Source organism: Dermacentor albipictus, chromosome 2 (genome assembly GCF_038994185.2).
Source record: "Dermacentor albipictus isolate Rhodes 1998 colony chromosome 2, USDA_Dalb.pri_finalv2, whole genome shotgun sequence".
Classification (NCBI taxonomy): domain Eukaryota; kingdom Metazoa; phylum Arthropoda; class Arachnida; order Ixodida; family Ixodidae; genus Dermacentor; species Dermacentor albipictus.
In genome coordinates, this window is record NC_091822.1 from 11909180 (window position 1) to 11926599 (window position 17420).

The 17420-nt window shown below is 48.9% G+C and overlaps 1 protein-coding gene across 2 annotated transcripts in view; it reads right to left on the reverse strand.

Annotated features, from left to right (window-relative positions):
* The window catches only part of Ube4B (Ubiquitination factor E4B), a 453934-nt gene that overhangs the window by 410268 nt on the left and 26246 nt on the right, over positions 1 to 17420 (reverse strand). The window contains exon 2 of one of the 2 annotated variants that reach the window (XM_065440682.2): positions 12596 to 12687. The exons of the other annotated variant lie outside the window; for it this stretch is intronic. Within the exon in view, the coding sequence (XP_065296754.1) occupies positions 12596 to 12687 (92 nt within the window). The remainder of the gene's footprint in view (positions 1 to 12595; positions 12688 to 17420) is intronic. 2 annotated transcript variants of the gene reach the window in all.

A 17420-nucleotide genomic window follows, 5' to 3' on the forward strand; every position in this document is an offset into this window, starting at 1 on the left:
CACCCTCGGCTTCAACACGCCCGGTCTGACAGCGTTCGAATGTCGGTGCCTACTTGAGCCTGACTGTCACTGCTGTCGTGTCCTGGAGATAGCGAGTCTACCACCACGTTAAGGCTGCCTTTAGCTGTTGGTACTTGTATGGGGGCCTCGGTTTCCCCCGCTTCTCCTCCCACGCTGGTCCTCCTGGTCTTTAGCTGGTCGAGGTGGCGGCGATGTTGCTCCCCCCATTTGCACTCTTTATCATTGCTATTCGCGAGCCTACCGAGCGTCGTTTCCATTTGTCACCCACTCCGTAGTTCTTGCACCTGACGTCCTTGCACAGTGGTTGGCCACTGTTGCAAGCACCTGCAGAAGGGAAAGGTCATAGACACGACGTTGCGCAATAAAGAACGTGGCTGATATCCGAGAAGCATAAAAGCTTGGGTTTTCCTATTTGGCAAGGGAGTGTGCTGATAATGCGAAACAATGTGGTCCAGCCGAGCTTGCAAATTGCCGCATGTGTTTTTGTTTAACCCTTGTTTCCCAGTCCATGCTGCTCTTTCCACCAGACCATTAGACTGTGCTTTGTAGGGAGCTGTCCGCAAATGAGCGATGCCACTGCGCTTCATAAATGCCCTGAACTCTTCACTAGTAAATTGCGGCCCAGTGTCCGTCACAAGGGTCCCCGGCAAACCAAACCGGCTGAACATAGTCTGCAGTGCTTCAATTGTTTTTGCCAAGCTGGCGGTCTTCATGGCGGTAACCTCGATCCATTTCGTATGGGAATCAACCGCAATCAATAACACGTTACCATCCACAGGACCCGCAAATTCGACACAGACCCTAGACCATGGCTCCTCTGTGTTCGGCCAAGCCACGGGTTGTCGAGCAGGAGGCATGCTGCCCCATTCTGTGCATGCATGTTAGACACGCGTTGACCAGCTTCTCTATGTCCCAATCAAGCACTGGGTACCAGAAAACAGAATGTGCCAGGTCCTTCATAGCCATTATCCCTTGACGTGCACCATGCAGCATACGCAGCATTAACTGCCGTGCACTCGTTAGAATAATCGCTTGACGGCCCCAGTACACAATTCCATGGCTGTACGTCAGTTCGTCTTTCCTGTGCATGTACGTGCGTAATGGCTCCTGAGCAGGTTGCAAGTACCGTGGCCAGCCGTTCTGAATCTAATCGTGAACTTGCGCGAGGACGCTATCGTCAACAGTCAGCCAAGTCGCTCGCCGACAGAGGACAGGTGTTGAGGTGATCGGTCAGAACATACTCACGAGCGTCACATTCTGCAGTTTTAGTGTTATGCTCCTGCCGCACCGGTAGACAGCTGAGGGTGTCTGCAGGAATCAACGTCTTTCCTGGCTGGGATTGAATTTTGTAGTTGTAGGCGCTCAGCAAGAGGGACCAACGTTGAATCCGGGCAGCAGCCATGGCGGGAACGGGCTTGTCGGCGCTGAAAATGCTCAGAAGAGGTTTATTATCCCTGACAAGCGTGAAATGATTCCCGAGCCGATATTCCCGGAACTTTGTAACCCCGAAGACAACAGCCAATGCCTGTCTCTCAATTTGTGGATAATTACGCTTAGCAGCTGAAAGCGTTCGCAACCGAAACCAAATTGGTCAATCTTGCCCATTTACACTGTGATATAGCACTGCATTGATGCCACACGACGACGCATTGGTTTCCAAGGTAAGCGGCTTACTTTGATGGTAGTGCGCCAAGAACTTAGCTTCCTCTAGCAGCCGCTTTGTTGCTCGGAATGCGTTATCTTGTCTCGCTCCCCACTGCCAGCATGTGTTCTTTCTTAGCAGCTCATGCAGTGGCTCTAGAACAGTAGCCAAGTTTCCCAGAAATTAGTGGTAGCACGTCACGAAGCCCAAAAACGCCCGTAGTTTCGTAACACCGGTCGGCTTCGGCATTTTCGCTATTGCAGCAATGTTGTCCGTCTTAGGCAACAATCCGCTCGCATTCATACGATGTCCCATAAATTCAACTTCTGCTTGTCGGAACTTGCATTTCTGAGGATTCAGCTTGATACCAAACTGCCTGAAACGTCTGAAAACTTCATGCAGCATCTCACAGTTGCCGTGTTTCTCCGCAACTATCATGTCATCCAAATATACTTGAATGCCCGGAATGCCTTGCAGGATGCCATCCATACATCTCTGAAAAATCACAGGAGCAGAGGCTACACCAAAAGGAAGCCAATTAAAACAAAACATGCTTTTCGGAGTGTTTCAGACCAAAATCTTCTTCGTTTCTTCATCAAGAGGCAATTGATTTTAAGCATGAAAAAAAATATGAAGAAAAAACTTAACTAAACGTGCCAAAACAGGCACATGAATAGTGGCTCCTTGTTTCCAGCTCATAAAGCAGCTAGTAGGCAATCTTCACACGGTAGACTCACAGGCAGCAACAAGGTCCTCCAGTCCATCCACAGAATCGTCGTCATCAGACTCCTCAGATGAGAACTGATCTTTTTCCATCTCCGTACAGAACTCTACAGCGCTGTCATCTAAAGAGGAGCCATCAAAATACTTTCTTTTCAGCACACTTTCATTGCCTCATTTTAAAGAGGCAGCCATGCTTTATGCAGGGGTGTCAGAGGGGGAAATATAATGAAGGGAGAGACACAAATGGCACAACATGGACAAGCGTGACCCTCTAGTGTCAGGAATCAACTAGATGCACTAGGACGAGTATAGTCATCCCCGGTTCACTGTGTGACAAATTTTTGTTTATGACGATAGTCATCATTGGTTACATTGGTACAAAGTTTAATGATGAATTGTTAGGATTGGGAGGTCAATCCTACCGTTTGTAACCAGTTGTCAAGATAGGAGTCGGGCATGAATTAGATGGTAGCTGGCCCATGCCGTAGTCCAACTCATCCACCCTGAGGACGTTGTTGAAGGGAAGGACTGCTTCTCATCGGAAACGAAGAATATGGGTTTATTTACAGTATCTACATAAGGACGTTGCAGTTTATTAGTCTAGCATGACTGCGAGAGAAAGTACACTGAGCAGCCTCACAACAACGATTTATAAAGAGAGAGAGAGAGAGAATCAACTTTTGTGCTGAGCCCTTAGTGACGGGTGGTGCGCGCTTGCACCAGATGGGGTGGAACCTTATTCTCAGGTCCCATATGTGTCCAGCAGTTCCTGGCCCCTAGCCGCCAGCGCGAGCTGGGTCGGTAGGTCGGGGCTGGACAACAAGGTCTCCCATCGCTCGGGGGGGTTGGGGCTGGGGAGGGTGGGGGGTAGGGGTGGTGGGGGGTTCTTGAGCTTAGTGCACTCTGCAAGGATGTGTGCTAGAGTGCCTTTTGACCGTCTGCAAAAAGGGCATGAAGTGTCATGCTCTGTTGGGAACATCTTATGCAAGAGCACTGGATGCGCTAGCGACCCCGCTTGCATGCGTCGCACGATCGTTTGCTGAATTCGGTTGAGTTGCGGATGCGGACGGGGAAGCCTACATCTGCCGCTTCTGTACATTTGCGTGATGTCTTTGTAGCTTGTCACGGGGTGCGGTAGCCCTGGCTCGTCCTCGGCCCGGATCGATAGTTCTCGGGCATAGTGGTCGGCGAGTGCGTTGCCTTCCACTTGCGAGTGAGCCGGGACCCACACGAGCTCAACGGCCCGCCCCGGTGATTTGCATTTGTTGAGGATCGCTAGTGCCATGGAAGAGATGTTCCCCTTGCGGTAGCTTGCGTAGGCGGTCTGGGAGTCTGTGACAACGGTCCTCACTCCCGGTTGTGCGAGTGCGAGGGCCACGGCCACTTCTTCTGCTTCGGCTGTATTCGTCGTCCGTATCGACGCGCCTGTGACAAGTTTATCTATGGTGGTGACGACCGCCGTTGCTCTGGTTCCGTGCTTGGGAAGTGAGGCGTCCGCGTAGAGGACCTCGGGGTCCTCTTCCAGCTGTCGAGCCAGTGCCTTGGCCCGCGCAGAGCGTCTCTCGTTGTTCCTCCCCGGCTGCATGTTCCGGGGGAGGGGCTTGGTCTTAATAATGTCTCTCCATGTTGTGGGGAGCGGCTCCGTTGTCGGTAGCTGTTCAATTTGCCATCCTATCTTGCGTAGGACGGCCCGACCGTGCTCTGTCCGGCTCAGCCTTACCCTCTGGTGGGATAGGTGTGCTTCCACCAGCTCTTCCACCGTGTTGTGGGCACCCATTTCCAGCAGCTTCTGCGTTGACGAGTAGACTGGGATGCCCATGGCGAGTTTTACTGCTTTCCTTATCGTCGTGTTCAGCGTTTCGCGGTTCACCTTCGCAAGCTGGAGGTACGGGGCGGAGTACGTTACGCGTGACACGACGAATGCCTGCACCAGGCGCAGTGCGTCTTCTTCTTTGATTCCTCTGTTCCGGTTGGTGACTCTCCGGATCATGCTGAGGACTTGCTCGGATGTGGTCTTGATTTTGTTGACGGCTGCGTGCGCCTTGCCGTCGCTGCACAACAGCAGGCCCAGTATCCGGATCTGCTGCGTTGGTTTGATCTCTGTGCCGTCGATGGTGATGATTATGTTTGGCGGCGGCTCTTTCTTCGGTCTTCCGGGCTGTACCATGAGCAGCTCCGATTTCTGTGGAGCGCAGCTCAGGCCACAGGTCCTGGCATACTCGTGGACGGTCGTTGCCGCTCTCTGCAGGGCTTCCTCCACCCAGGCATCGGAACCCGCGCGGTTCGTCCACACCGTTATATCGTCGGCATAGAACGCGTGGTCCACGCCCTCGATCTGATTGAGTAGTTCGGGCAGGGGCAGGAGTGCTAGGTTGAAAAGCAGAGGCGACAGGACAGACCCCTGTGGGGTACCCCTGTCTCCGAGCTCCACAGGCTCTGACCGTTCATTTCCTATCCGGATAGTTGTTGCTCTATTGGTTAGGAAATCTTTGATATAACCGTAGGTCTTGCGGCCACACCCCGTCTTGCGCAGGTTCTCGAGCACGCTGGCGTGGGACACGTTGTCAAAGGCCCCTTTGAGGTCCAAAGCCAGTATACCCCGGGGCGCGTGCCTCGTTGCTTTTTTAATCACCAATTCGTGTAATTGGATCAAGACGTCTTGGGTGCTCAGGTGCTGGCGGAATCCATACATGGTCGCCGGCATCTGATTTGTCTCGTCCAGGTGTGCTTGAAGTCTTCTGAGAACCATGCGTTCCATGACCTTGCCCACACAGGACGTGAGCGAGATGGGGCGCATGTTCTCGATGGTCAGAGGTTTGCCGGGTTTAGGTATGAACCGTACCTCGGCCTCTTTCCATTCTGCGGGCAACTTCGAGCTTTCCCAGGTTCTGTTGATGTGACCCAGGAGCCCACGTGCCGCCGCATCACTCATGTTATTGAGCAGCTTGTATGTAATGGCGTCCATTCCTGGTGCGCTCGCCTTATTACTCTCGTCTATGGCTGTTAACAACTCCGTGATGGTGAACGGTTCATCCAATGCCGGATTTTCCGGTCCCCCGTACTCCTCCGGTATCGGAAATCGCCCTCTCTCCGTCTTGAGGTAGACCGCCTTGAGGTCTTCAATGAGCCTTTGGCCGTTGCCATCGTAAGCGTTCAGAACTTTGGTGAGGTTGCGGTTGGTTGCGGTCTTGCTGCTGTGCCGAGAGAACTGGATGAGTACGTGCGACGGGCTGCAGGGAACGCTGTCGGCGCGCAAGACCTGGTGCCTGCTCAGACACCTGATCGACCCGTTGAGCAACGATTTATAAACACTCAGTCCTCCCTCGATCCCAAGGTGAGGGAAACGGCCGACCAGGCACCGTAGACAAGCCGCCTCTTTGCGCGGGGGATTACACACACAACCTTCCGCACAGGTTCACGGTACTCAACTGAGGTCAGACGGTCTTTGCAGAACTCGGGGCTAACGTTAGGAACGGTGCGTAGGAAGGGGCCTCGAACTACGTTCCCTCGGGCACTCCCTTGTTCACAGCAGACTGGGTCAGCATTGGCGGGTTTCATCCCTGATTCGTCGAACTCATCTCGGCGATCCTGCGACTCAGAGTGGCGGACGTGGCGCATTGTCCTGCGGACACAGTAGACTTAGTGTGTGTCTAGAGGGTCGCGGTGGCGTTCCAGGAAAAGTTGAAGCCGCTGTCGCAACTGGCTGGCAAAACTTGCACCTCAGCAGGCCGTTCTTAACAGCGCCTCCATGGCGTAGAAAATCTCGACTGTCCAGTGCTGACAACCGCTGGGCAGAATCAGAATGGCTGGTGGCAAGGGGGTGATGCCTTGACTTGCAGCAACCACTGGTGTAATCAGGTCACCACCCCAAAACATCCAACAAGGACAGGCAACTGCAAAACGAACCCCACAACACGGCTCTGCACCAAGATGACATATCTTGGATCTCACTTTAGACCCGCTAGGCTTCAAAGAAAACATAAGTGTAGAAACAAAAAATGCTGCATTTCGCTATGCCAATTGTTGAAGCAATTTCGTGCTGACAAATTCAGCAATCATGAAGGAAATCCTGCTAAATGAGAGGGGAGCTTCTTGGCTTAACAAAATTAACAATAGTAACCCTAAAATTTAGGCGGGACCCTTAAATGCAGAATTCAAATTAGCCTGCTCAAACCATCCGCATTGCTATGCAACTTTCCCTTCTTATATCTAACGGAGAAGTTGTACTCTTGGAGAGTGAGACTCCATCGGAGCAAGCAGCCATTTTTGTGTGACGTTTGATTGAGCCACGTCAGAGGACAGTGGTCGGTCTCGAAGATGAACTTCGCTCCGTACAAGTAACACGACAACTTCTGGGCGGCCCAAACTAAACAAGCACATTCCTTCTCTGAAGCGCTGTAGGCTTCCTCTCTTTAATTTAGTTTACGGCTGGCATAGAGGATAGGATGCTCCTCGTTATCGTCGCCGACCTGACTAAGTACCATGCCCATACCTTTGTCGCTTGCGTCGCATTGAACTATGAATTCCTTTGTGTAGTCTGGCGCGCGAAGCACGGGGCGAGAAACCAATAGTGCTTTCAAACTTTGGAAAGCGTTCTCTTTGTCCTTATCCCAGTGTACACTACTTGGTGTTCCCTTTCGGAGGGCGTCCATTAAAGAACTTGCCCTTTGCGAGAAATTCGGAATGTACCGTTGATAGTAACCCACAAGTCCCAAAAATGAACGAAGGTCTGTTTTCGTGCGCGGCTGAGAAAATTCTCCAATCGTAGCTATTTTCAGCTCGGCCGGCCATCTCGCGCACTGGCCGACATGGCCCAGAGAAGTAACCTGCGAACAACCAAACCTACACTTTTCCGCTTTCATCGTTAAGCCGGCTTCCCTCAACCGTGAGAACACCTGTTTGAGGTGCGATACGTGTTGTTCCCAGCTGTCCGTAAAATGGCCACATCATCAAGATAAGGCAAGGCGAACTCCTGCAAGTCTTTTAGGACAATATCCATTAATTTAGAGAAGCTAAACGGCGCGTTCTTCAGCCCGAAGCTGAGCGCGAGAGGGCGAAAAGTGACTACAGGTGAGATGAACGCGGCATAGCGGCTGGCACTTTCTGAAAGGGGAACTTGCCAGTACCCCCGCACGAGATCTATAGTTGAAATGTATTTAGCAGCGCTAACTCTTTCAATTCTTTTCTCAATGTTGGGTATCGGGTACAGCTGATCCCTAGTGATGGCATTTAACTTCCTGTAGTCAACACACGGACGAGGGTCCTTGTTAGGGGTTTCTACGAGTATTAGCGGTGACGTGTAGTCACTCTCAGCGGGCTCAATAACTCCCAACTCTAGCATGCGCTGTATCTCTGCCTCCATATTCTCTGTCTTGGAGACACCCTGTAAGGCTTTGATCTTACTGGTTCGGTTGATGTTAGCTCAATTTCATGCGTTATCAGTTCGGTTCTACCCGGCATATCGCTGAATCTGTCGAGATATTCCCCTAACACCTCTTTTAGCTCATCTAGCTGCTCGGGCCTTAGAGCGTGCGAGCTTGCCGAGTGTTCTACTACTTCTTCTAGGCCGATTTCAGAGTTGGAGGTCGCCCTATACTCCTTAAACTTGGTACTAGTGCCATCCTGCTCTTTGATGGTATAGTTAACGACTCCGCTCCGCTCCATATACGGCTTAATCAAATTGCAGTGATATATCCTCACCTCCTTCCTGCGAATAGGCATTTTCAGAGCATAGTTAGTATCTGAAAGTTTGTGCAACACTTTGGGCCCGTCCCAATGAACTTCAAGCTTGTTCTCTCTTGAAGGTTTGAGGATCACTACCTGGTCTCCGGCGTTAAACGTACGAAGCCTCACATTCTTGTCATAACAGAATTAGGTGTTCTTTTGAGCTACACCCATGTTCTTTTCGACTAGCTCTTGGGTTGCACTTAGCCGTTCCAGCAGATTTAGCACGTATTCAACCAATGTTGGACTCTCTCCTCTTTCCTCCCACATCTCTCTCAACATTCTCAGTGGAGAACGGAGTGTCCTCCCATACCCTAGTTCTGCTGGCGAGAACCCTGTCGCTTCACGTGGAACCGTTCGCAAAGCGAACAAAGTTGCTGGCAGACAGTTCTCCCAGTCCTCCTTGTGCTCATAACAGAGCGCACGCAAAACTCGCTTAAGCACCGAATGCCACCTCTCTACACTGTTTGACTGAGGGTGATAGACAGAACTGTGTATTAACTTTACCCCGCACTTTTGCAAGAATGTGGAAGTCAGTGCGCTCGTGAATACTAACCCTTGATCTGTTTGAATTTCGGCTGGAAACCCAACTCGTGCAAACACTGTCAAAAGCGCGTCTACTACTTCGGTGGAGCTGAGCTCTTTCAGAGGGATTGCTTCTGGTAACTTCGTAGCCGGACACAGCATGGTAAACAAGTACCTGTAGCCCCATTTTGTCTTTGGAAGAGGCCCTACCGTGTCTATTACAAGTCGTCTGAAGGGCTCTGTTATTAAGGGCACTACCTTCAGTGGAGCTTTCCATGTCTCTCCTGGTTTACCAGAGCGCTTGCAGGCGTCGCATGATCTTACAAAGTTTTCTACCTCTTTGAAACAACCAGGCCAGTAGTATTCCATAAGCAATCTTTCCTTTGATTTGTTTATGCCTAGGTGGCCAGACCACCCATTTCCATGACAGAGACTCAAAAGGTCCTCCCTGTACTTAGTAGGTACGACTAATTGATCTAGCATCCTAGCCTTTCGATCTCTGTAGTGCCGATACAACAATCCTCCTCTCTCTTGTATTGTCACGTTGCGCCTAGCAATGCCTTCTTTAGCTGTGTGGTGTAATTTAGCTAAGCTGTCATCATTCTTTTGCTCCGGTGCCAGTGACTCTCTGTCCATACGTAAGAGCTGGTCAAAGTTCTTTGAGGTTGGTGATAGTAATGACCCTGTCTCGCTTGCAAGTGCATCAGCGGGCTCTTCCTGCAGGGGTGAACTTTGACACCCTAGCAATACACTCTCATTGAGCTGGTCAGCTGGCGGGCTTTCCTCGACCGTTTTTTCATCCATCAAGCCTAGCTCGGATTCGGTTATTGAAGTTATCTCTTTTGCTGTTTCCGCTGGAGCAGCTGGTGCATTTTCAGCCGAAAGCGACGAGATTTTACGAGCTTGGCCTCGTGTCAATGCCTGTACTACGCCCTCTCCCAGTTTAAGCCCTTTGTCACGCAGTAACTGATTCGAACAATTCGAAAGATGTAAGGGTACTGCAGTGACAAAAATTTTGAAACTGCAGCCTCAGTCTCTAGCTCCCCGAATGGTCCACTGAGTTTGACTTTGGCCATGGGTAGACACACGCTGCATTCTTCTACAACCTGTTTGCTCCATGCTACTTCTTCGGTGAAGTCATCTACCGTCACATAAGACGGATGGACAATGTCCATCGTGGTGGCACTGTCTCTTAGCACTCGGCATGATTTGCCTTTAACTTGCAGGTCGTGAAGATAGGGGCTTAAAAGTTGCATATTCTCATCTTTTTCGTCCATGTAGGAAAAAACTACGCTAGGCTTTCCGCAGTTCACAGCGTTTTGTCCCAGTTTGTGGCACTTATTGCAGCGGATCGGTATAAAAGATTCGAATTTTCTTTTCTGCTCTTTTGTACGGTTTTCCCATTAGGTTTCTCCTCGCTTATTTTTTAGGGCTTTTCCTCCACGTCTACAGGCTCTCGTCGTCTAGTCTGCAAACCTTTTTTGAACAAAAATGGTTTCTGCGGTCCATTTCGACCGTCCCAATTACCGTCCTCGGCGGGCAGCTTTCTGCGCGTTGCGTACTCTACGGCTAATTCTGCTGCCCTCCCCACAGTGTTTACATTTCCTCTGTCTTGCACCCACAGCTTCACAGATGGTGGGATGCTTTTGTAAAACTGCTCTAGACACATGCATTCAATGATCCTGCCTCTGCTCTCGTATGCTTCCGCGCTTTTCAGCCACTCGATTAGGTTTGCCTTTAAGCTATATGCAAACTCCAGATACCCCTCGCTATTTTTCTTGCCTGTGCTCCTAAACCTTTGCCGAAAAGCTTCGGCTGAAAGGCGGTATTTCCTCAGGAGACTAGCCTTAATTTTCGCATAATCACATGCATCCTGTGCAATGAGTCTGGCGATTACTTCCACCACCTCACACGGCAACATAGACAGCAACCGCTGTGGCTATGTACTCAGACCGAAGTTCATCTTCTCACAAGTCCTTTCAAAATTGCTAAGGAACAAGCCTATGTCAATCCCGACCTCAAATGGCTTCAACAGCCTGTCCATGCAGTATGATTCTACCTCACTTGATCATCCCAGAGCCCCTTCACTTCGTTGAGACAACTCCAAACGTTTGCTTTCAAGTTCCAGTTGCATTTTTCTTAAATCGCGATCTTTATCACGTTCCTCTCTCTCTCTTTCCAGTTTCTCTTTTTTTTTTAGAAGTTCCAATCCCATTTCAATTTCTTCCTCACTGGCCTGTTCGGAAATTAGCTCCAATAATTCCACTTTTAGCATTTCTTTGCGTACATCTAGGCGCAGTTCCTCACCAACAATCAATAATTCGTCTCTCAGCAGTCTCCTTAACTCCATGATTGCTGCTTTACTGCCTTGGTATTGCTCGCTAAACCTACCTAGGAAAATACAACCTAGCTGACAATCAACGATCTAGCTTCCCTACTGTTCTAAGCAGAACAACCAATATGAAGCCTAGAGAGTCAAAGCAGGAACCAAGCACTCACCACAGACACAGCACCACGTCGCAAAGTCCGTCTCACCGCTGTCAGCCAGTTGTGAGGATTGGGAGGTCAATCCCACCACTCGTAACCAGTTGTCAAGATTGGAGTCGGGCATGAATTAGATGGTAGCTGGCCCATGCCGTCGTCCAACTCATCCACCCTGAGGACGTTGTTGAAGGGAAGGACTGCTTCTCATCGAGAACGAGAAATATGGGTTTATTTGCAGTATCTACACAAGGACGTTGCAGTTTATTAGTCTAGCATGACTGCGAGAGAAAGTACACTGAGCAGCCTCACAACAACGATTTATAAACACTCAGTCCTCCCTCGATCCCAAGGTGACGGAAACGGCCGACCAGGCACCGTAGACAAGCCGCCTCTTTGCGCGGGGGATTACACACACAACCTTCCGCACAGGTTCACGGTCCTCAACTGAGGTCAGACGGTCTTTGCAGAACTCGGGGCTAACGTTAGGAACGGTTCGTAGGAAGGGGCCTCGAACTACGTTCCCTCGGGCACTCCCTTGTTCACAGCACACCAGGTCGGCGGTGGCTGGTTCCGTCACAAAGCCTGGTTCGTCGAACTTATCTCGGCAATCCTGCGACGCAGAGTGGCGGACGTAGCGCATTGTCCTGCGGACACAGTAGACTTAGTGACGCTGTGTGGCCAGAGGGCTGCGGTGGCATTCCAGGAAAAGTTGACGCCGCTTTCGCAACTGGCTGGCAAAATTTGCACCTCAGCGGGCTGTTCTTACCAAAATATACTTGTCAACAGGAGGTAAAGGGTTGAAAAGCTTTTATTATTTAGTGATGTCGCCACTGAGGCGTAACGGCTCAGGAGGCTTCCCTATTTCCATATTGGCTCCTTGGGTTGTGATGCACTGGCAATGGCTGCTGCACCCGACTTTTGACACTGTTTCGCATCGTTCAAGGAAACAATGCGACTGAGCCAAGTGTGAGCTGGTGAGTAGTCGCCGTGGTTTATTTATTGCTTCATTTATTCAGTACAGGTAGGAGAGGGGACAAGCTTGAGAGGGTTCGGAGGGAATATGCCTTGAAGCTGCTGTCAGCAGGCATGCCCGGTGATAGCAATCATTTCAACATGTGGCAAACCCAATGCACTTGACTTTCTCAAGCACAATACAGCACATGCATTTATTCTTTTTTTCTGCACACTCAAGTAGAAGCCAAGAAAAAGCAGAGTCAAAATTCTGCTCGTTTGATACTGATATGCAATACACAATTTACCCTGCCATTTCCTTATAAGAACCACCAACACCATAATATTTTTTAGTGAACCAAGAAAGGTGGACAGTCTTGTGTAATGGACATCCTTATGTGCTAACTTGAATGAACCTCTAACAAAGAACAAAACAATAATTGTAGCATTGTTGCAGTACCACTCATTTGTAGCGGACCATGCTTATACCTCTTGAAACATGTGAAACAGTGTATGCACACGCACCTCTTGTTGTGGCCATCTTCTTCTTCTGTCTCCATAGCGTCCTGCGAGCACAGCTCACTCACAGCTAGCCGTGCCAGGCGTCGCCTGCGCAGCTGAGAACAATAGCACCACCTTCACTGGGGCCCAGTCTTCAGCATCAACGAGTAAGCTGTTTAAAAATATTCTCAAAGCATTGCAATTGGTCACAAGACAATTTATTTAAATTTGAGCACTTGTTTAAAACTTCATATCGCAATATTTTAATCCGTAATTGATTTGTTCAACTTGTTGCAAATGTTGTGTCCCATGACATTCGTATACATGGCAAAGGTCACATCAGGTGCAAGCGGTGGCAGGTTTGGGGAGAGGGGTAAGCCTCATTTTTACAGCCGGCGGCGCATGGGAATAGCAAGCGCTATCAGCCCCACTGGGCGTGTCGCATGAAATCCCTCCAACTTGCCAGAGTCTCTTTAGTCACCAGCAAATGGTTAATCAACCACGTTTGGCCATGGCAGCCACCACCGTGGTCGCCCATCTCCCCAGGTGGTAAATCGGAAGTCTCTTTTTACCTAGCATCTTCTCTTTGAGGAATTCCTCAGTGATGTAAACTATAGCAAGCTGGCCTGCTTGAAGTGTTAGCTGCAATCAGAATATGTGGTTTCCAAATATACACATGGTTGTCGTCCATTGTTTCCTCGAGCTTGTACTGAAGCGCTGTTGATGGGTGGCCATCTTAGCGAAAAACGAACGAAATTCAAAAATTCTTACACAATTTTCTCTTGTAGCGAATGAGATTGAGCATTTTTGTGTACTATCCCACTAATACGTTTAGTGTGTCGCATAAAGACCACCAGACAGAAACACGGTTTGTTTCATTGATCATTTACATAGGCTTCTGCGTTATGTAAACGAAACAGGTATAAATTAATACTTGCAGGTGATATTAACATAGATATATTACAATATTCTTCAAATCGAGCACCCCTTTCTGTACTCTGGATTCAAATGGGCATATGCTTTTAGGGAACACAGCCACACATGTCACTACCTGCACTGAATCACTGCTTGATGTGTTTATCACAAACATGAGCACAGAAAACGTGATAACAGGAGCCTTGTCCTCCAGTCAGCCTTGTGCTCCAAGGTAACCTTTCTATGCAAATGGGGGGGGGGTACCTTTACTAATACAAATATAAATGCCCGCCATTCGCCATAAAGATGTGTAAACCCACAAAAGAGAAATGAAATAAGGTGTATGTCACAGGTACGCCTGTGAGATACACCTCTCCTTTACTAGGCAAACAAGGAACCACGTCAAATGGACTCACGCAGGAAAGAAGCGCAGGAAGAACACTGCCAAAAACAATTAAAAAAGCGAAAGTGTAAAATAAAGATTTCTATGGTAGCATACAACCTAAAATGAAAAAAAAAACAGCAGTTGACAACCAAGGCACACGGCCCACGCGGGGTTGTATTACTCTGCCAGCCAATTACAGAAGCAAACAAAATTGGCATGCGGTTTTTTCAAATTGGCATCATACTTGATACCTCCGTAGTGTCTGCTGTTCTTGAAGAGTGTTTTCATCGACGGAAGCAATCAGGTGTGCAACAGACATGGACAAAGTGTATGGAATCTGAGCATTTCACTCTTCAAAAGTCTACCTGCCATGGTTGCTTAGTGGCTATGATGTTGGGCTGCCATGCACAAGTTCGCGGGATCGAATCCCGATCCCGGCCACGGCGGCCGCATTTTCGATTGGGGCGAAATGCGAAAACACCCATGCACTTAGATTTAGGTGCACGTTAAAGAACCCCAGTTGGTCCAAATTTCCGGAGTCCTCCACCAAGGCATGCCTCATGGTTTTGGCATGTAAAACTTTAATTAAATCTTCAAAAGTCTGCAGTACAGTTCATTCACTGCTGAACCTGTTTTCCTCATGAGACTTCACTGCCAATTGAAGTGCAACTTGACAATATACTGCATAGTTACAGCGAAGCAAGCATTTTATTTCAGTTCAATAAAGAATTAGGCATTCATCATTCCACATATAGGCGAGAGAAAACATATAAATTTAAGCGCTAATAATTTTATATTTGTGGTTACCGCCTGATTTAGGTAACAGGAAAAGTTTGAAATACGAATTATTTGCAGCCTCGCAGAGGAACAGTGGCTGGCAGTTACGAGGGTATGTGCGGGGCTTCACTGTAGACCTGGGTTGTATCCGATTACAGTTGCTGACTGATTTTTCGGACTCTAAAAATTCGGACATGCTCGATTATTCGGTCTGCGTCGCTGCACCACCAATCTCCCCATAGACCATAATGTACAACAACTGCCGACAGTTCAGACACCTTGCAAACTCTCGTCTGATTTTTCGGACACTCCTTGAGCCAACTCAATTGAGAACACCATGCGCCGACTCGGACCGGTGCATGGTTGGACTTGCTGAACACCATTTTTGTTTTGAACGGAGCCTCCTTCTGCCCCACGAAGTGGCGCTACTGCAAATCCCCGCTAATTATCATCGTTTCTGCCTCGTTTGTAGCTGCAGCAGTTCTGGTCTCAGCTCAGTAAGCCATGTCGAGACAATCCAGCAGCTGATTTGTTTCTTTCTCTGTGCACGACGCTGCGAGTAGGCCATGTTTTTCGTTTGTGCAACTGGTGTCGGCGTGGCAGCATGGTGATGTTTGCTTTATGTGCTGTGTCGAGGTTGCGGTGATGCAACGCGGCATACGGAAACATCGCATCAAGTGTCTAATGGTGCCGACAGTGCCCATGCAGGCTGCACTGGGGAATGCCGGCGAGCGGGTGCCAGGAGGCCTAGGATTTGTCGCCTGACAATGTAAACATACTCGAATTAACTAGAACTAGAAGGCATGTGTCAACCGCAGTGCGCAGTGCGACAAGGCGTTGCTTTATTGACATCCCTCCCCCATTATCCCTACAAACTATGCACAACTGAAAGCTCACTCCAGCTTATCAAATGCGCTACTATAAGCTATGCGTTAAGTTTCCTGTGTTTAAATTTTCAGTATCAAGCTTAGCATAGCATATACGAGTAGCAAGGTCCTTAGGTTTCAAGTTTTGTATACTTTAATATTCAGGGGGTAAAAATGAGGCGTTATTTTTAAAAAAGGAAACAGGGGAGGAACCGGGAGGTTTTGTCATCGTCAGCCTATTTTTATGTTCATCAGCCTATTTAGATGCGTAGTTAGAGGACTCTTCCAGAGACCTCCAATTACCCATCTAGCGCTTGCTGATTCCAACTGGCCCCGTCCTCGAATGCGCTTTATTTCCCTCAGCACCCTTTTTGTAACTCTACGCACCCATTCTATAACTATAGGCACTGATTCTGTAACTCTAATGGTACGCCAGTTATCTACCCAATGCATTACACGGTGCTGTACCACACTGCATGCCTATCATCAAAGGCAACGAACGCTCCCCCCTCCGCCCTCGTTCTACTGACACCCTTCACCCTTCATGTACACCCTTCAGGCTGTACATGAAACAAAGTACTTTGCTGTGCTCCCAGCAGTACTCTGGCATCAGCGGAATTAGTGGATGGTCACGAATGTGTAGAAAGCATGATAATACGAGGGCCGTTTTTTTTTCAACCTCCAATCGCTCCGTGCAGGCGCTACACGGGCAGCAGAAAGCGGACATGTGCTGTAGGCAACTGCGCAGCTCTCGCACTACACACTCCGCCATTGTTGACATTCAGGCGTCAGTCGACATTGTGCTATAGCCACGTAAACATGGCTGCCATTATTGTTGCTCCCGCCAAGTGTGAATTGCGAAGTGTTATTCGTTTTCTGCAGGCTGAAGGCCATGGCGCTGCAGAAATCCATCGGAGAATGAATCGAGTGTATGGGGAAAACTTCATGAGTGATGGTGTTGTGCGTGAATGGTGTCGAAATTTTAAAGATGGACGTAATGATGTGCATGATGAAGGGGGCCAAGGACGCAAATCTGTCGTTTCAGATGACCTGGTTCAACGAGTTGGCAGAATGGTTAAAGAAAACCGCAGATTCACCATTACTGCTTTATCTACAGAATTTCCAGAAGTTTCAAGGTCTGTTTTGTACTTTATTGTTACTGAACGGTAACGCTACAAAAAACTTTTTGCACGTTGGGTCCCAAAAATGTTGACGGACGGCCACAAAACTCGACGAATGGCGTCAGCTTTGGAGTTCCTTGAGCGTTATCAGGATGAAGGAGACAACCTTTTGAAATCAATCGTGACTGGGGATGAAACCTGGATTCAATACGACACACCGGAAACAAAACGACAATCACAACAATGGATGCATTCAAATTCACCAAACAAACCAAAGAAATTCAAAAAAACCTTCAACAACAGAAAGACCATGGCTACTGTGTTTTGGGATCAACAAGGTGTGTTGCTTGTGGAGTTTATGGAGCCCGGAACCACAATCACTGCAGCTGTTTATTGTGAAACATTACGACGTTTGCGTAGAGCCATTCAGAACAAACGAAGAGGAAAGCTGACCGCTGGAGTTGTTCTGATCCATGACAATGCCCGTCCACACACTGCTGGAGCAACTCAACGGCTTCTCGAACAATTTGGATGGGACATTTTGGATCATCCGCCATACAGTCCAGACATAGCACCCCGTGACTTTCATCTTTTTCCTGGACTGAAGACGCGGCTTGCTGGGAAGCGCTTTAAAACCAATGGCGACCTTCAAACCAACGTCAACGACTACTTGAATTCATTGGCGGCAACTTTTTTTGAAGAGGGTATTGCAAAGCTTGTCCACAGATATGACAAATGCCTCAATCTCTTCGGTGATTATGTCGAAAAGTAACCCTAACTAATCT